This window comes from Leopardus geoffroyi, chromosome X (assembly GCF_018350155.1).
Source record: "Leopardus geoffroyi isolate Oge1 chromosome X, O.geoffroyi_Oge1_pat1.0, whole genome shotgun sequence".
NCBI lineage: Eukaryota > Metazoa > Chordata > Mammalia > Carnivora > Felidae > Leopardus > Leopardus geoffroyi.
Window position 1 is genome coordinate 93,297,328 of NC_059343.1, and position 19,917 is coordinate 93,317,244.

The 19,917-nt window shown below is 44.9% G+C and overlaps 1 protein-coding gene across 2 annotated transcripts in view; it reads right to left on the minus strand.

Annotated features, from left to right (window-relative positions):
* AMOT (angiomotin) overlaps window positions 1–19,188 on the minus strand; it is a 63,881-nt gene extending 44,693 nt beyond the window's left edge. Inside the window, exons 1-4 of one of the 2 annotated variants that reach the window (XM_045470614.1) lie at window positions 18,748–19,188; window positions 10,238–10,310; window positions 3,987–4,135; window positions 1,119–2,052 (exon numbers count right to left, since the gene is read on the minus strand). In XM_045470614.1, coding sequence (XP_045326570.1) covers window positions 1,119–1,990 — 872 coding nt within the window. In that variant the 5' untranslated portion in view covers window positions 1,991–2,052; window positions 3,987–4,135; window positions 10,238–10,310; window positions 18,748–19,188. Of the gene's footprint in view, window positions 1–1,118; window positions 2,053–3,986; window positions 4,136–10,237; window positions 10,311–18,665; window positions 18,685–18,747 lie in introns of those variants that run through there. The other variant, XM_045470615.1, reaches the window with a different exon arrangement.
* Between the last annotated feature and the right edge of the window lie 729 nt (window positions 19,189–19,917).

Below are 19,917 nucleotides of genomic sequence, written 5' to 3' on the forward strand. Positions count from 1 at the left end.
AAGCGGCTCTTTCCCAAATAAGTGAGGAGACCGGAGGCAAAGAGTTGGACCATAAAGAGATCACAGGCCTAATCTGGGAAGAGGCCTCTGCTAGGTCCAGGGACTTCAAACCTCACCGTTACCCATAATTACCCATGGTAACAGGACAGGGACGCCACACATAACTGCCATCATTGTTGCCCATGGTCGAAACCTTCCCTCTTCCCTGTATGCTGAACTGCTACTGACCGCAGACGTGGCCCCCACGGTAACAGTAAGAACAATGAACACAATCATGGAATCATGAGGTCTGGTGATAAAGCAATGGGACAACTGACCTCTGAATAATTCAGAAGTCTATTTAGGAATAACTGAACATATGAAATAGTTCTCCTGAACTAATGACAAGTGGTAAAGAAGTCATGGGAACAGTATTCTTTCTGCATTTTAGCATCTGATCAAACTTTGATGTGACATGATGTGAATTTAACTCAGACATTAAAAATGAGACGGGCAACTAACAGACTCTCTACAGAAGAAAGATGGAGCGTTCCAGACTTCATGAACTGCAACAGAAGTACGAGGCAAGTAACATTCTGAACCTGCACATATATAGTTCCCCACCCTGCAGTAATATCGAGGTGTCTGTTTAGTGTCCGAAAGAATCATAGTAATTCTGCAGAAAGATTCGTTCCTAAAAATAAGTGATGAGACTTTTGCGGAGGGGAGTAACCAAAAGTGACAGGATAGTCCAGACTAAACTACAAGATAATTTGCCTCTGCTCCTCAAGGAAAGGCTTAACAACTCCCGAGAAGAGGAACACTGACCCTTCCTTCAAAATCCCGGGAGACAGGACAGCGTATCGCTGGAGAAATCAAGACTCACGTTCCTGCTCGCCCACTAGGCAGTTGGGGCCATGCTCAACCTATAAAGTCAAGGGAATGTTATACGGTACTAATTATGGCTGAAGAGGCTAGAAATTCAGATTGTCAGGAAATTGACTAAGCCAGGGGCCAGCCATGCATTGCAGAGTTGGTTATACCAAACACCTGCCCATTCCTTCCCTTAAGATTCCCAACACACAGCAGAAGCTGGTTGGGGACGAGGCCAGGAAATGACAGAAAGGGAACTCTCTTACCTGGCTGCTCCATACTCAGGGGGATGCTGATACCTCATCAGTTGCCCCTCTGTTCTCCCTGGCTGGTTCAGACGATGCTCACTATAGAAGTGCCCTGGCTCTTGGGGCTTGCACACTACAGATTGGGGTGGCATGCCCTTGAAGGGATACTCTGGTGGGGGGCCTCGGTGTTCCAGGCCCTTCAGGCTATGCTGGCTGGGAGGTGGCCCTTGGGCCTTGTAGAACTCACTGGAACTTGTGGGATTCTTGTAGAGGTCATTGGGTTGTGGTGGGGAGAGGGGAGCGCTGGTAACAGGTGGATGGGCCTTAACTCCACTGGTGGCCAGTGACATCTGCATTAGTCGTTCACTCAAGGAGCGGACATGTCCTTGCTTCAGGTCTCTGAGTCCTTCGTCCTGGTGCATCTTGCCAGGATTGAGCCGCTGAACTGATGGGCGTCCCTCGGTCCTCATCTTCTGGTTGGTGACTCCAGTCACATAGAAGGCAGCTCCAACACTGGCATGCTGTTGGCCCCGAAAGTACTGGGACTGGACCTTGGCTTCTTCATAGGTTGGGAGTTCTTCATTATTCTGCATTCGGGGGGAAAGCTGCTTCTCCATGATGATGTTTTCTGCCTGGATTTCCTGTCCCTGGGGTTCCTGTCGAGCAGCATGAGCCACAAGCTGTTGGTGGTGGTCTTGGGGATTCAACACATCATTCTGAGGGCCTGGGTTCCCACTGCTACTGGGGAAAGGAGGGCCATTCCCTGTGGCTTGCTGGTGTATGGCAAGCAGGTTGCGATTCTCATTAGGATTGCCATAGCGGAGCTGCTCTTGTAGCAGACGCTGCAACACTGTGGTTCCTCCACTTGGCTGCTCTTCAGAATTTCTCATCTCTATTGCTGGTGGTGCCTTGTGAAGAGAGAGAGAAATTGGGCACCTGGGCTGCCCTTGACCTGGGAAGGGGAAACAGGAAGCTTAACACCCAGTTGATGGATAAGTCATTCCTCTAAAGGGGAAGAATATGGGTATTTGGGGGGTGAGGATTCCATTCCAGAGAGAATATAGAATTAATAGGTTAATTGTTGGTGACTCCTGGCTCTAGCACTGACGTGATGAGGAACTTGGGGGCATAAGAACTCACTGTTTCCTCTTTCACGTAGCATGGGTTAGATATCCAATCTTGACTTAATTCCTAAGAGAACTGGGGAAACCTGGAGCAGTCAGGTAGGGTGACCAGAGAGGGCAATTTTCCTAGGTCCTTACTCAGAAGATTCATCTCTCCGTATTCTACTTAAATGAAAAATCCAACTCTTTTGGCTGTGGTACTGGGGGCAGGCCAACAGGGAGAATTTACCCCATAGACAGGATCTGTAAAGCAGGCCAGCATGTGAAGGGAGCTACAAAAAGCCAAATAAATAACTAGGATAAATAAAAGGTGAAGAGAGCTTGGCTCGCACCGGATAAGAATGATCCCACTTGATGCAAATCGTTTTCTCTGATCTCATAAAACTCTGAAACACAGTTTTTTTTTTTTTAATCCTTTTTGTATTGTCCATTTTGGATTCTCCTTGGCTTAATAAGAGAAGAGCTTGAGATAACTGATACTGACAAAGTTTCTCTTTCAGCCATCCAGGAATAGTCATTGAGATTTTTTTTGTTGTTGTTGGCTAGGGAAGAGCTTAAATGGGAAGCCCTCTTTCATTTGAAGTGTGCCTCTGACGGTATTTAGAAATTGAAAAATAAAAAGGTCATCCTTCTAGAAAGGGTACGATTACCTTATCCCTCCCCTTCCACACCACGACTAATTCTTCCCAAGGAAGAAATATGGGTTGAGTGAAACAGATTATCAATAGTAAGACGACTCAAGATTCAAATTTTAATCCTGATATGGATTTACAGGGTAACCTAAGCAACTGATTCCTCTTTTCTTGTCTTGTATTTTCCCACCTGAAAAACTAGTAATAGGGTGAACTCTCCCCAACCCTCTGTCTCTCCCCCTCTCTCTCTTTGCATGGTATAGTACACACAAACTCATTAGAGGCTCATACAATTTTTGGACAGAGTCTGTCATGTGAATACTGCAATTCAATATATTCAATAATGAAAGTTTTACTCTAAAGGTCTCGAGCAGTGTTGGAGAATGGGCATGATGTCGCACAAAAAGTCGCCGTAAAGGTCAACCTAACCAGCCTCAGGTTCTTAGATGAGAACTCTGGAATCCTGGCTTCCAGGCTCTGATTTCTATGATATTAGACAGCCTCCAGTCTCTCTGGAAACATGATCCCTTTCCTTCAGTCCTGCAGGGAATGACCAGAAGATGTGTACGGTAGATAGAAAAAAGGTCATCTTCTTTTTTGTACCTCTCGCGTGATTATTGCTGCCTGGTTTCCAGTTGTTCTAAGGAGCAGTTTGACCCCACAGTTAACCTCCCAAAGGCTCTTTTTTAAATCCTAATAATCATATTCTTTGGGGAAGTGTGCCCCAAAGGGCTGAGCAACCAGCCCTTTCCCTCCTTCCCCGTGGCCGTCTGTGACTCCTGTATTTAAACTGTCAGACTGGGATTTTCTGAGAGGCTGACAAGCATAACATGTAAATTTCTTTTGGTGCCTTTAAACTGAAAAGATGACTACCAAACTACTTTTCCTCTCTCAAAAAAAAAAAAAAGGGGGAAATGGGAGCATGTATGGTTAAAACAAAATCACTTGCGAACCTACCCTACAAGGCAGGGAAATGCAGAAATTGAGCTGCCCCAGACCCTGAAAGCATACCACCCCCTCCCATTCCACACCCGCCCCACCCTGCACACACACAGGCTCGAACTCACACACAGGTGCGCGCGCGCGCGCACACACACACACACACACACACACACACACACGGTCCATACCTATTTCTGCTTTCTTTTAGGCTTAAAGCCTTGATCAGGATAGGGAATTCTCGCTTATGAGCAGCTCCAGAAACCGCAACGGCAGATTCCCTCTCCCCTAACACTCAGGTTCAGGGTAAGCGCCGCCAAGAGTCCAACCACTGGTCACTCTGAAATGTTCAGGAGGGGGAGGGAGGGAGAAATAAAAACGTCGTTTCTATTTTGCCACCAATGGCCAACAGTTAACCAAACCAGTCCTTCCAAGGGAATGACTTCTCCTCCCAGGTGTTTGCCTTTTCTATGAGTGGCAGAGTCCATTTCCATTAGGGGAGAAAGAAACCTCACTACCAGCACCTGTGTTCAGGAGGTCAGCCAGTCTCCAGAGGAATCCAAATGTTCAGGTCCCAGACTGGCAAAGATTGCTGCTGCTTCCATTCTGCGTTGGCATGGTGGGACATGACAAAAGACATAACCAATGTGACCTTTAGGGTGAGACCTTTAAACACATCCCAGAAGGGAAGGCAGTCATCAGATGGTAGATTTTTGGTAAAAAAAAAAAAAAAAAGAAAAAAAAAGAAAAGAAAAGGAAAAAAAAAAAAAAGACACTCAGTTAAGCTCCAAATTAAAAGCCACAGCCTCAGAGGGGCAGAGGAAACCCAAAACTTCCTTTCAACCAAGTCATTAAGTATTTATTGCATACTGGCCATTCCAGACATTTGCCAGCCTCCTGCTAGACACAAGGAGGTAAAAGATACACAACGTATAGGTCCTGCCCTCCCAGAGCTTACAATCTGATTGACGGCTCATGCGTTCTTCGCAGCACATGATACCAACTGTTCTCCAAGGACAAGATGCCTCCACTTGCTTTCTCAGCATTTCCGCTGCCCAGGAGCTCCCCGAAAGGAAACCACTAGACTCACATTAGAAAGACTAGATGCAAACACCCACCAGATGTGGATTTTGATAGTCCTTGTTCTGAATTACTGGGTTAACCCCCCGCAAAGCCCTGCAGGCCCAACCGAGCTGGTTATAAAACTGAGGAGTTTGTGTTTAGGTGAGACACACATCATCCACATTCCTATTTTCTGTCCCAGCCTCGCCATGACTCACTCCTGTCACTCAGAGGAAAGGCTTTCTTTAATCCACATCAGAGATGCCATTTGAGGAGCAAGGCAATGCAAAAAGGAAGCACACAAGCGTCTCTGTATTTTGGGAGCCTGTCCAAAACATCCAAGTTTAAAAAAAAAAGCCACAAAACCACACAGTGATTAATTTAACATTATTTCCTTGCGATGTTGCCAAAAATAAACTGAAGAGATACAGCGTGAGCAAACACGGATATTTGTCTTTCCATCTTGTTTTGGCCCAACATATAATCCCAATCATAACCAAAATCATCTCCGATCTGCGAGGTAATTATTTTAGGGTGTCTTCCCTAATTTCAAAGCAGAGGAACAACTTCTAATTGGAATCGAAGCTGGACTATTAACAGAGTGTAGTAAATAACACCGTGCTTCTATTGTGCGATTCTGAACAAAACAGTTGTCTTTTTTTTTTCCCAACCGAAACATGCAGAAAACAGCCTGAGGCCTTTAAACTTGAGCTCCTGGCGAGAAACCACCATACAATTATTTTCCAGGACTATTTAGATTCTTCATGCCGATTTTGACTGGTTTGTTCCTCATCCCTAGCTTCTCACAAAGAAAACTTTACTTGTCCAAAATCTTACTCTTTTCCCTTAATTTTGTCCCCTCTCCTCCATATCCTTTTCAAAACCCAAATCACTTTATGTCAACCGGACACAGATTGGCCCTCCCCACTACCCCGCCCCCTGGCCTTTTTTGTTTCTGTCTAAAAGAGGAAAAGAAATCAGCCTAAGAAAAGAGCTTTGCTGATTCCTCTCCAATTTACAGATTTTTTTTTCTTCAGGAACTTATGTTCGTCTACATGTTAAGAGTCACATAAGAAGGAAAACACTAGTCCATTTATTTATTAGCGAAAGGAAACGAAAAGATTCCTTGTCTCGTGCGCAGGAACTAAAATAGTATGAACTCTGCAACCTTCAATCTGCCCACACCTTCAATCGTGCCACTGCCAGGGTTGTGACATCATCTTCAATCAATAAAATAACCTTGTTTCTCCTGGACAAACAGGCTGTCCCTGAGAATATTTGATAGCGGAAGAGAGGATATCCATGGTTCTCTCTCTAAAAGTACGATTTGAATCTACACGTTCAGCTCTTATGTAATAACAACAGGGGAGTAGGGCCAAGCTAAATTCTTACTATATCTGCAGTCATTGGACCCTCCCAGTATACCTCAATCAAACACAGTTTTGGTTGAACCAAAACCCATTAGTGAGAGCCCAGATGCTTCTCAAGCCAAGTCCCAGAAAACCCACACTACAAGGTGGCCAGAGCAGACCAAATTCCTACCCTTCAAGTAAGCTGTGAAATTATGGCTGCAAGATCTTTCTATCCCTCCTCCCTCCTGTTCCTAGTCTTCCCCCCACCCTCACTCTGCCAACCAAGATGAAGGTATAAGTCTGGGATACCTGTTTCTCTGCTAAATCTCGGTCAATTTGCTCCATATGATTTTACTTCCAGCTAAATGGAAAGGAGCCAGTTCAAAGCTTCCCCTATGTGTACGCATCTACGTGCATATATTTGTGCACAACACACACACACACACACACACACACACACACACACACTCCCACACAAAGAGAGAGGCAAAACAGCCCCTGAATTCTCTCGTGTCCTCTCAGGTTGGTTGATGTTGTGTCCTGAAGTGTCCTAGAGAACACCTTTCCCAACAGTCTTGCAATCCAGGATACTAATTCACTTCCTTTGGGATGTAAGAAATAATAGTGCCTTTGCTCTAACCTTTCAATGGGTGACACGCAGGCAGTATAAACACCATGGATAAGAGCCTGGACCTAGATTCACACTGCTGAAGTTCAAATCTCGGATCTATGGGTTATTAGCTGACCTCATACGTTTCTCTTGACCTCTCCAAATCTTATTTCATCATCTTCAAGATAGGGATAACAGTGCTGCTACCTCCTAGGGCTGTTATAAACATCAAAGGAGGTAATCCATGTAAAATACGAAGCACAGAGCCTGGACGTAGTAAAGGCTCAATAAAATATGTCTATTAATGTTATTTCAAAGTGGCCCTTTATCTAGAAGACCCCAGCAATTTTACGAATTAAAGTTTTTACTTGTCTTTAAAACCTTTATTTGCCATGCAGTCTTTGTGCATGCAGGGGTTCTTAGATCAGCAGAGGCCAGAACTAGAAAGACTCTTAGGAGACCATCTAGTGGCCCAACTCCCTCTTTCTGTATAATGAAGGTGCTAGAGCTTGACAAGTGTTGGAGCCAGGGCAATGGTCCTTCCACTCTAATATATTATCTAGCATATTAGCTTCTGTGTAGAAGACGCTAATAAATATTCCAAGATTGGCAGGTGGGTCGGAGAGTAACATGAACCTCCACTGATCAACCATTTCCAGGCCTATGTTCTTGATCTGGTCAATGTCATAGCAACTTGGAATTTGCCCTTACTTTAGTCTAGCACGGACTTAAGAAACCGAGTTTGAGTTGGCCCCACCTCTTCGCTTCTAGCTCTACCTCTATTTAGATTATGTTGTAAGATTATTTTAAGAACCACAACAAGGCCTTCGCATTTCCAAATCTTACTGACAATCAGGGTCAGTTATCTGTTTTTTGAGATGGTAACTCAAAGGTGTGGTCAACTGGGTCCCGCTTTCGCTTTTCTGTACTCTAAAGCAATTAACTTGAACATGTTAATAGGCAACGGAGATGATTAACCCTGAAGTGTACATGAGCAGTGGCATATTTAGGAACAAGAACACTGTTGCCATCACCATGCCACCTCCCTCCACACACGCCCATTCCGTGGGAAAAATAGAGCACATCATCACATCCCATTTCTCCTTGCCTCCGAAAAGGGATAAGTCGCCCATGAAATCAGACTGAGCATAAACTGAGAACAGTTTAAGAATATACCTAGAAGCTGCCTACTTTACCAAATTCCTATCTTCGGTGGTATCCTACTCACTTTTAGTTTTGTTTTTACTTTCTTTTACAAGTAATGTAAACACAACAGGCAAATATTTGTAACAAAGAGGAAAACATCGCTCACAATCCCAGTACCTCGAACTAAACATTGTTACCAATATAGAACACTTCCTTTAGTGTTTTCTGTGTGTATTTGTGGTTTTACAAGGCCATGAGATATTAATGTACATAGGAGTTTGGATCCTACATTTATTTCACTTTGTCGTAAGCGCTTTCTCCATGGTGTAGACAGCAGTGTAGACTTCACAACAAACATTGCCATGACTGTGTAACTGTCCCTTACATATGTGTATCAAGATTCACTTACCCATTCTCCAATTGTTAAGACATTTAAATTGCTCTCAATTTTGTGCTACTCTAAATAATGTTATGAAAACATCTTGGAGACTTGGCCTTTTGCAACATTTTGGATCTGCTCCTAATGATAGAATCCCAGAAGTGAAATTAATGGATCGAGGTACTTGAATGACTCTAGACAACCCACTACAAAAATAAAACTAGCAAAACACCAAAGCCCCGTGAAATCTCTCCGTCATTTAATGAAACTTTCTCCTCTCCCATTTTTCCACCAGGGCAGAGCAGGACTCCTGGGAGGGAAAGAAGCCAAGAGAAGCAGTGTAGTATCCCAGTGACTTGCGAAATGGCAGAGTGGAATGTGGGCTCCCCTGTGAAGCCAGCTTGCATGCACTTGCCCCAAATTGCCACCCAGCCAAGAAGCTAATTAGTAAAAGCATCAGGTGGGTGAGAACAGGTTCATGGCCTGTAATGGCTTATATCATGTTTCATTTTTGCCCTTGGAAAGATCTGACAGTCAGCTTGAAGACATTCAGTTCTAATGACCCAGCCTGCTACATTCTGAGAATTAAATTTGTTAGTTTTCGGATACCGATCTTCAATATATTGTAAAGGGTATTTTTCTGTGTAGACCTAAGTATACACGACCAAGGAGCCTATGTGTGGACCTCTATTTTCGGCCCCAGTTAAGGTGCCGCATTGAAGGTCAGCTCTGTTTAATATTATATGACTAAGTGGCACCTGTCTTAAATGGTCAATGTGTTATAGACAGATAAGCAGAGAAGGCAACAGGCCAGAGATGCCCTGGCTTAGCAAGAGCAGACACAACAGGCATTTCTTTCCTGGGCTGCTTAGTCAGAGCTCTCAGAAGAGGGTAGGTCCACTTTCCACCTTCTCCTTGAAGGTTGTTCTCTAATCCTTCTCGATCTTCCCTCCGCTCCCAACTGTGCTCGATATGGAAAATTAATTCTCTCCCCTTGGTGTTGCCACTGGACTTTGCACACATCTCTATTGCAGCTCTACCACACCGTATTTTCCACATTTATTGAGCATTTACTATAGCCAGGCAATGGATAGGTCCTAGGGTGGATTAAAAAAGAAATAAACCAGAGTCCAGTCCTCCAGAAGCTACTGGTCGAGCAGAGGGGGCACAATCCAACGGGAAACACAGAGGACCCTGCAAAAAACTCTGGGCCACCTGAGCAAAGCTTCCCAGAGGAAAAGACCAATGAGCTGAAGATGAGACATCTGATAACCAATTTGATACTGGGGAAGTTGGAAAGGGAGGAGCCAAAGATAGGCCCAGATATATCTTTGAGAGTCATTAGCATATGGATAACAGGTAAGGTCAAAGAGTGGGCTGGAACACTAGGGCAAGGACCTAGGATGAAACTAATGATGGACCCTTGAAACAATCATTCAAGGGTCAGGTACTCTGCAAATGTGGTAGTGAGAGAGAAATTTCTTGATTTACCTCATGGCTTCCCCCACCCACCCACCCATAGATCTAGATGTTGGAATACATGCTCCAGGTACAGAAGTCCCCAGTTGCAATGCAGAGAAAGAGAAAGAGAAAGAGAAACCGATGGAGAGAGACAGAGACAGAGACAGAGAAGCTAATTTTGTCTTTTAAGCTTCTAAGTACCAAGGCAGAAATTGGAAGTTGCCAGACTGCAAGAGATTAGAGGTCACGGGCTGGGTGCATGGTTTTCCTCCGTACCCTTCCCAACACCTAAAACGTTAACTGGCACATAAAATATGCAGAAGGGTTGCATACTGCATACTGAGTAAATCACAACTTCCCAAAGACTTTGCTAGAGGCAACAGAAGGAAGACAAGGAATGAAAGAGAATAGCAAGAACCATAATTCTGTTACCTTTAGTTTCTTAGCCTTTCTTCCGAGGAGACAAAATCTCTTTCCCTTCTGCTAGTTGTCCTCCTCAGCAGCTCTGTGAGGAAATAAAGGCAGATGTGATTAATTCCATTTTACAACTGGAGAAACTTAAGTCCAGTACAGATAGCTCATGATAACCAATTTGACCAAGGTTTCACTGTGGCTGACTGGTGGAGCCAGGATCAGCACCCAGGTCTTGTGACTTTCCTGCTCTGTGCTGGGTTACTAGACACAGAACTCTATGGAACTGACTCTCCAGGGTTTGTTTGTTTTTTTAATGTTTATTTATTTTGAGAGAGAGAATGAGAGAGAGAGAGAGTGGGGGAGGGACAGAGAGAGAGAGAGAGAGAGAGAGAGAGAGAGAGAGGGAGAGAATCCCAAGCAGCCTCTGTGCTGTCAGCACAGAGCCCAAGGCAGGGCTTGAACTCACGAGCCGTGACATTAAGACCTGAGCAGAAATCAAGAGTCGGTCGCTCAACCAATGGAGCCACCCAGGTGCCCCGACTCTCCAGTTCACAAGAGAAATTCGCCACGAAAGCCAAATTCTCTCGGGACTCTAACAGTATCGTGAGCAAGCCAGTGCACTGCACCTCTAAGAAGATACCTAAGACGTTTCCCCATATCAACACCGAAGCGGTTAAATGTAATTTGCAGTGGTGCTGCCCTAACATCATTAGGGGTTCCCTGTTTTGCTGTAGCACTTTTGAAGGGAGCCCCATCTGCCTTCGGTCTGGTTTTTGTGTCTGAGTGGGGCTCAGGTGTTGACTGCAGGTGTGGCATCCAGCAGGTGCATGGACAGGAGCCAGAGTTTCATATCTTCATACCAAAGGGCCTGAGTCACTCCCCAAAGGCAGCCCCTCCTTCTCACGCTGACTTGCAGGCCCCGAGAAGCTGTCTTGAGTGAGTGGCCACTGCAAAACTAAATCTAGACTCTGCCTTCCCAGGAAGGCCTAGGGTAAAATCAGTTAAAGGTGCAAATCACAGGACCCAGCCAACTGTCCCACTCTCTGAGACTAGTGTAGGCATATGCTGCGGGCACAGCATCATAGCATCAGGGAGTATACGTACAGAATGACTGTCCCCTACTAGTTTTGGAGAAAAGGAGGACCACAGCAGACCCATGTTACGTATTTAGCTACAGAATTCTTATTCTACTCCAAATGGCCCTGAAACTTCATAAGCAAGTATTCATTCCCCTAAAAAAGACAGAGTACAGTAGAAAGAACACAACAGGAACCCTGCCCTCCAGTGCCCATCGTGACCACGCTCTTTCAGGCTGCCAGGAGACAACCACTTAGCCTAGTCACAAAAAGTACCAGATCAGAATAGTCATTGCATTGCTCTCAAGGAAGCCTGAGAGCCTGAGGCAGACAGAATGCTCTCGGGGGTAGGGGGGGTCATCCAAACTTTCTTAGCTCCAAAAATTGTTTACATTAAAAAATTGCCTCCCCTCCTCCCAAACACACACACACACACACACACACACAGCAAAGAGAAACTAATTGCGGAAAAAAACCACAAATGTTACCTTAATAAAATGGTTTATTGTCATTCACCGTATTTCTCCAATTCATATGGGAAACTCAGATTCATAAGCTTTGGTTTATAGCCCGTGATCCAAAACGTAAAACTGGTTACTAAACTAAAATGTGATCACTGTATATAAACAGAGTGAGACAAAAATCCGAACTGAAAACCTAAATGTAATAAAGTGGAAATTAGATTTCTTCAAAATAGGCTATCTAAATAATTTTCCCCATCTGTGATTTTTATCTTACTTTACTGTCACATGGAAAGAAGTGCCATTAATTCAATGCGAATCCTGCCCCTTGAAAACAACCAAAACGAGTAAGTGATGTACTAATTAGCTTCCTAATGGGGAAGGTTTTAATTGAACTCTTCTCTAACAACCTTCATCAAAGTTTCCAGGGCAACTTCGTAAAAGGATGTCAAACCTGGCCCATATTTTTATCTCCTTAAAAATAATTCTCGATGCACAGAAACACAGAAAGCTTATTTCTCTTCAATGCTGTTAACACTCAGGCCACTACATTTTCTGATGTCAGCAATCCCCTTCCCACAAATATTCCAAGTATGCACCACCGTCATTCTCCTTTCAATTATGTGGTTTCTCTGCTCCTTTACTGATTGAGTCCAGGCCTCTCGGATAATGAGAAGCATGTGCAGCGAAAATATGCTCTTAAAAAACACATACATCAGTTTCATCTGCATTATGAAGGGGGGAGATCATTTGTCCATATCAAAAGGATCAGAATGTGAAGTTTGCTATGGGACACATAAAGGAAAAATAGATCAGCACCAGCACCTAAAGTTGGGGGGCAGTTATGGTGATCTGAAGCAACACCAATAAGAATAAGGGAGACCCCCCCCCAAATCCACCCTTTCTAGCTTGGCCACATTTATATTTAATGTTATCTTAATGTTGCTTTGGGGGGTATTTGAGTTCTGACATACACATGGAAATGAGCCACGAATTGTACAGCAAGCATAAATATTCCATCATTAATAAAAACCAGCTGTGTATAAAACACTACAATGGCTGGGTTTCAGTTACTGGCTATCATCAGTATGTGTCACAAGCAAATATTACTCAAAACTTTCTCCCTTAAGACACACACACATAGACACACTCACACACACAGACACACGCCGAAATTTGTTTTACCCTTTTTAATCTTTTGGAAGAGCTTTGAAGAACTCACTGATCTCTATGGCACATTTCAACTGATGTCTCTTTTTGAAGTTATTTTTCATCACCCTGGAAGATGCTAGAGTCCTCTTATTCGAACTTCAACTTACCCCATAGAAGGAAAATGTTTACTTAAAAAAAAAAAAAAAAAGCCAAGAGGGTCCATAACATAAATGTTGGGATGATCAATCATAGTCAAGTAAGGCATTGGGGCACCAAGGGGCACTGTAAGTTATAAGAGAGCAAAGCTCATTAAAAGTGAACACCTGCTCAGGACCTTATAATAAGCCTTCTCTGCCTTCATGCAAACACCTTTCATCCAATGACCTCAAAGCATGTGTCCAATATGAAGCATGCCTAAACACCTCTGTGAGGTATTAATATCCCTGCTTCCCAGAAGGGTAACTGAAGCCCAGAGCAGCTAATTCATTTACCCTTGGTCACATGACAAGTCAGAGAGGGCTGGGCACAGAAACCCAGATCCTGGCTTCAAGTCACAGAGTCTAATGCTGTTTCATGGAGTTGGGGCAATAATGAAAGTGACTTTACAAACGTCAAGAGCAGCATTACAGAGTTAAAAAAAATAATTTTCAAAAATTATCTTACTAGATATTAGCAAATACCTCCATCTGCATCTCCCTATGAATACATATCATAAAAAACGTACTTAACTTGGAACTTTCTAAGTACTAATAATCCATCCTTCACCTTCCTCTTCTGGTTAAAGGTATTTAATCTAATTTATGATGAGCCACTGGTTTCCAGGAATGAATTCATCCAAAATGGAGATCACATGTATATTATGCCTTCTCTATCAAAGGAAAATGAAGGGACCACGTACCTGAGCTTTAGCTATACAGTGAAGACCTCAAATGAAGAGCCCATCATCCTGCCGCACCTACATGTCTTCAATTGTCCCAAATCCTTAGTTTCCTTACGATTTTTTTAGTCTAATTTAAACATATTATTTTCAAAGCTATGAAACAAAACATTTGTGCCTTCCTGCTTTTCCCTTCCCCTTGGGGAAATTGTATAGTCTACCCAAATTTGTACTCTTTTGATGGGATATCATGATACAGTGATTTAAGAATTCATTCCTAATGATTTAGACAAAGTAAACAGTGAACCTTAGTTGTCTCTTCGCTTAAAAAAATGTGGAGGGGGGGTGCCTGGGTGGCTCAGTCGGTTGAGCGGCCGACTTCGGCTCAGGTCACGATCTCACGATCCGTGAGTTCGAGCCCCGCGTCGGGCTCTGTGCTGACAGCTCGGAGCCTGGAGCCCGCTTCGGATTCTGTGTCTCCCTCTCTCTCTGCCCCTCCCCTGTTCATGCTCTGTCTCTCTCTGTCTCAAAAATAAATAAACGTTAAAAAAAAATTTTTTTTTAAATAAAATAAAAAATGGGGAGGGGTAACAGGAGGTCAACGGAATAGACCTAACAGCCTAGGTAGATACACGAACACCCCTAAATTACAGAAACGTTGAGGAATTACTTATTAAATCTGTTAGTCTCTCCCGGCATTTCAAGGAACAAACATACGCGATTCTTCACGCGTACTCAGTCAGGTTCTGACTTCATTCTTCCACATGGGTTTACAAAACTAAGTCTTAGTTGGGCTCTTATTTGAAAGAAACTTTGTAGATTTCTATGACCCCTCCACCCCCCACAACTATGTAAAATTCATGTTAAGTACAGAAACAAGGGCATGAGAGGAACTAGGAAAAATGTAAGCGGGTGATCTGTTAGGACAGGATTCGTGATGAAGTTCTGGGCAGGATCTTAGCTTTTTAATTTGATATGTTGTTAAGATACAAAACACAATGCATTTATATTCCTATATCCTTAGAGGCTTTTTTTTTTTTTTTAACATCCAGATGACTACCTGATTGTATTTCTAATGACTGCTGCACCTCATTCTGGTACGAATCATTCACACTCACGTCCCAAGTGGAGGTCTAGGAAGGGAACCATAAACTTCTCAGAACTGGTTCTCAAAATCACCTTGTCCAGCTCCTTACAATGCACAGAGGACTTGCCAAGGACAGTAAACTGAGTTAGAGGTGGGCTTACAGCCCACGTCCCATGCACCAGCAGGCTCACTAGGAAAGCTTATTGTAGATTATCCGATGAAAAACGGCACCACGTGACGTCACTTACCAGAAGCAATTTTCTGGACCCTTGGGTTATTCAAATACAACAACCAGCATTAAATTTCTTTACCTCTATGGGGCAGAGTCCCACCGTCAGACTTAGCAGTGTCTGTGAAGTCTGATTTCTTTCCAGAAAGTCATACCACCTCCCATCTACAAGTGGTTGTCCGCTGGAGCTAAACGTGGCCAGCATTATTACAAGCCAGAACGATCTAGACAATTAACTCCATCCCATATAACAAAAAGATTTCAAAGGCCAAATAATGGCCTCACTTAACTCAAGCTATAATAATTACAACAAAATTCTAATGTCTTCCTTGATGCAATAAATATGTTTCTGAGAAGGCCCGGTTATAGTGAAGCTTTATATTATCAAGTCATAGCTCAAAGGCACTAACTAAGAAAGCTACTTCTTTCCAAGAAACCTGTAGTGGGTTCTTTTATAAAGCAAATGGCCTCTTATTTTCCTTCTTTCTCCCCTTGTTTTTTTTTCAGTTCAGATTTTGTGTGTTGTGTGTAGAAGGGGAAACTTCCCTCTTTTCTCCGGGTTAAAAGGGGTCAGGAGCCCACCATGGAGGAGGGCAGTGCAGTATGGGCAGCGTGTTTAATGCCCCCTTAGTTCCTTCGACCAAATTCTAACCTTTGACTTGGGGGTGGGACCCTAGATTTTGGACCAAAGTCCACAAAAGGCAGCAAGGAACGAAAAAGTAAGCAAGACTAAAGGCAACACGTCACAGAAAACCACCAACAAAAATTCCTGGGGACAGGAAATCAATAGAGCACAATTCTGAACAAATTGGTTTAGTCCCAAGTTAATTAACTTGTCAAGCAGATCTCCAAACCCACTGAATCCATGGGGGAAAGAGGTGATGTAATAAGAGATTTGGGAACATTTATCCATTTACCATCCTAAAAGGCTCAGCCACGACCACACACACCTCTGTCCACCCTTTTCAGTGGGTTTTAGCTGCACTTAATGGGTGCAAAGGACAATTTCTTCCAGACAGTCCCTAAGAATAGACTGTTCTCATGCATTCCAAATGCTCAGTCTCCATGGAAGAGGCTACCTGGCCACAAGCATTTCCCAAGAGGGAATATATCCTCTACTTCTCCTCACTGGTAACATCCCCTTCACTCCAACAAAACAAAACAACTTATAACCACCCTGAGAACTTTGGGGGACTTTCTTTGGGGGTAAAGGAAAAGAAACCTTAAGAGGGGAGTAGGAGAGTGTGAGAAACTCCTCTTGTTTCCAAATGGAAAAAGGCCTTAAAAAGCTGGATCAAAGGAAGAAAGGGGGGTGGGAGAGACAGGCTGCTTAATTACAAAGACACCCTTTTAAAGAAGGCACAGGCCCTGGGAGAGGGCTCTTAGGAGAGGCACAGAAGCAGATGTACCCACTTAGAATTCTGGCACTCAATGGGACCTCAAGGTCATAGCATCCATCCTTCTGTGTTCTGAATAGACTGTTCTTAAGGCATTCTAGAAAGCATCTGATTCGCTCTTTACAAAATTTCAGAAAATGCAAGTCCACAAAGTGCCATGGACTTATACATTAGTCTCATAATCCCTCCTTCACCAACCAGAAATGAGCTTTCAATTTCCAAATCCAAAATGGTATCGAGTATGAATTTTTAAATTTCCTCCTGAAATCTTTTAAATAGGTAAACCGATCCCCAACTTTCACATAAAAGTAACTACGTACAAGCATGGGCAGAGGTTTACTTCATAGCAAGCCATGAAGTTAGAAAAAGCACTTTCAATTTTATGGAGCCACAGACTTTTCCAAAGAAAGAAGTGTCTTAAAATGAAGTATGATGTAGTGCCAGAAAGTGTCTGTAAATGACACCGGCTAAACCCATACAGAATAACTGGAACCTGAGTTATCATCTGTAAATAGATGCAACTACTCTACAACAACCTGGCTATTAAAATGTCCCAGGCCACTTATAAAATGTAGTTTGGTCAGGCCAACTTTTCCCTCCCAGCTGATCTGAAAGACGATAGCCTTTAAAATTGTCGCCCCGTAACGTTCCTTCTCTCCCTTCCTGCTTTCCTTTCCCCCGTTAAAATCAACCAACACAATCACTTAAAAATAGAGCCAAAGAGGGGCGCGCCTGGGTGGCGCAGTCGGTTAAGCGTCCGACTTCAGCCAGGTCACGATCTCGCGGTCCGTGAGTTCGAGCCCCGCGTCAGGCTCTGGGCTGATGGCTCAGAGCCTGGAGCCTGTTTCCGATTCTGTGTCTCCCTCTCTCTCTGCCCCTTCCCCGTTCATACTCTGTCTCTCTCTGTCCCAAAAATAAATAAACGTTGAAAAAAAAAATTAAAAAAAAAAAAATAAATAAATAAAAATAGAGCCAAAGAATTGGTTCCCAAAGAAGCAATGGGTTGGTGACATCTTGGTAACAGGTCTTTGAAGACCACCATTCTTAGAAGTTTGCCATGCTTGCTCAACTGGAGATAGGTGGGAGACGGGTGAAAATTTATCCTGCCTCCAAAATGGTATTTCAAAGTATTCTTAGCTACTAAATGAGGGTGCTGAAAGGTCTAACTGAGAAGGCTTCACAAAGGCTGGCCCGGGGAAAGGACTTTTCACAAAACGTAGTTCAAGGAGACTTAAATCACCTTAGCCCTCCATTATTGAAGATTATGGTGACTAATTATCTTCCTCTCTGGATGGGAGATGAGGGTTATATTCAAAAGAGTTTTAAACACCTCCCAACTTCCACTCTTAACGTGGTGGTCCGGGAGAAGCGGGAGGAGGTAGGAGAACGAAATTAGACACTCCAAGGTGTTCTACAACTCTTTCTAAAATACATGCCAGAGATTGAAAATGCTATTTCCTCACAAACGTTTCCTTTCCTCTCATTTAACTGTATTTAGTTCTTTGCTGCAAATTATTATTATACTATCATTAGTGGCAATTTACCAGACTACAAAGACTGTCACTTTCCCTCTCACTTTTCCTTTCCTTTGTTTTCACATATCAATAAATCCACCTTGCTGTCGAAGCTCCAATGTACAGTGGCCAAGGCTTGGGACCCTCAAGGCACCTGCATGACCCTGCAAAACTCGTTACTAACATCTATAAAGCAGATAATGGGCAATCCCCTCCTCACCACCAAACACATACACACACACATCTACCAAAAGGAGTGTAGCATTGTAGATTACTCCTAGACTTTAAGACTTCAAGAATTCACAGCCCCCGGGGGAGGGGAGTGTGAGCCCCCACCTCGACTCTAAACACTTAGGAGGAACGCATCTAGCAATCTGAGATAAGCGCCCATAGACATTCCTCCTGAGGTAAATGTTGACCTGCAGTTCCCTCATTCTTTTTGTGCTTAATTACCTAGATACCTACAAGCACCCAAGGAGGCAAGGAAGTAAAAGTACCGTCAAGTAGTGGTACCCACTAGCATCTCCGTAGGACGGGAAAGGAGCGCACACTCTTTAACCCATTTAACTTGCTGCTCATCCTGGAAAACTCAAGGCCGGCTGCAAAGAAAGTAGAACACCCGGGCATCCCCACATGCATCTAGATCGACTCACTCACGCCGAGGGCACGATCAAGTTCATGCCACCATGGATTCCTGCCCCAGTTCCCCGCGAAAAGTAACCATGCGTCTCCTACCCCTGAAGGCACCGAAGACAAGGTGACGACTCTCTGCTCGCTCAAGTGGCTTCGGTCCCGGGCCGGAGGCCAGGATGGGCAGGGGGAAGCCCCAACTCCCGGCTGCTCCCCTCCTCGCTGCTCCGTCCGGGCTCTCCTTGGTGGCAGTGGACAGGCAGGATACCGGGCCGGAGGGTGGAGCAGCGGATGGTCGGAGGCAAGACAGACTGGAGGTGGGGGGTGGAGGGAGCGGTGAGAACTAGGAGAAGATGAGGCGAAAGAGAGCGGAGATGGAAGAATAAATCAGGGGGTCTACCAGCTTGAGCAGCCAGAAAGCTCCTCGGAAGGAAGGGGCGTGACTGCGATGAAGGCAGCTCCTGGGCAAAGGATGGGAGGTAGGGGAGGGGGACGAATGGGTGGCTTTTCTTCTTGCGGTGAGCGGCTAGGACCGCCCAGGCGTGGGGGGTGGACTAGAGAGGGGGGCGGAGTAGAGGGCGGGGAAAGAAGGGAGGGAGCCGGCCTGGACCCTGGGGAGGGGGGGGCGGGGGGCGGAAGAGAGGCGGGGCCAGGGGGCGGGGAAGTTTCAAACAATTGAACGGCGGGGTCCAGCCACTCTGGCTAAAGCGGGGGGTCCTAGCTCTAGTCCTCCCACTCGTGAGGCTTTACGCGCTTACTGTAGTCCTGAGAGGCTACGCAAGGACTGGCTGGGAGGAAGGACAGGGTTCTGCAAAGACTACAATAATAATCTACGACACCAGCGGAGCGGAGTCGCGTGGGAGAGCCAGCGCGGCTCCCCACCCCACAGCGGGAGGAAGAAACACAAATAATAGAAATGCTGAAAAGCAGCTTCTCGCCGTCTGCTCAAAATAATGCAGGAAGGCACAGCGCTCCTTCGTTTTCCTTCCCCTCTTGCTTCCTATGACCAGCAGGCCCCCACCCAGGTCGCAGCTCTGTGCGACACCCTTCTTTCTTCCTCCGGTCCCCTTAGCCTCCCCCTTCCCGCCCCCCTCCCCTTTGGCGGGCCGCGCTGGCGGCGGGGGTGGCGTGGGCGGGGCTCCCAGGAGTCTCCGCCTCCTGGGCGGGCTGGGAGGGCCGGCCTGGGCGGAGCGGGCCGCGAAGAGTAAGTCCCACCCACCCTTCTTTCGCCGCTACCGGTTGGTGAATCCCGGCCTAGGATTCGCTCGCGATTGG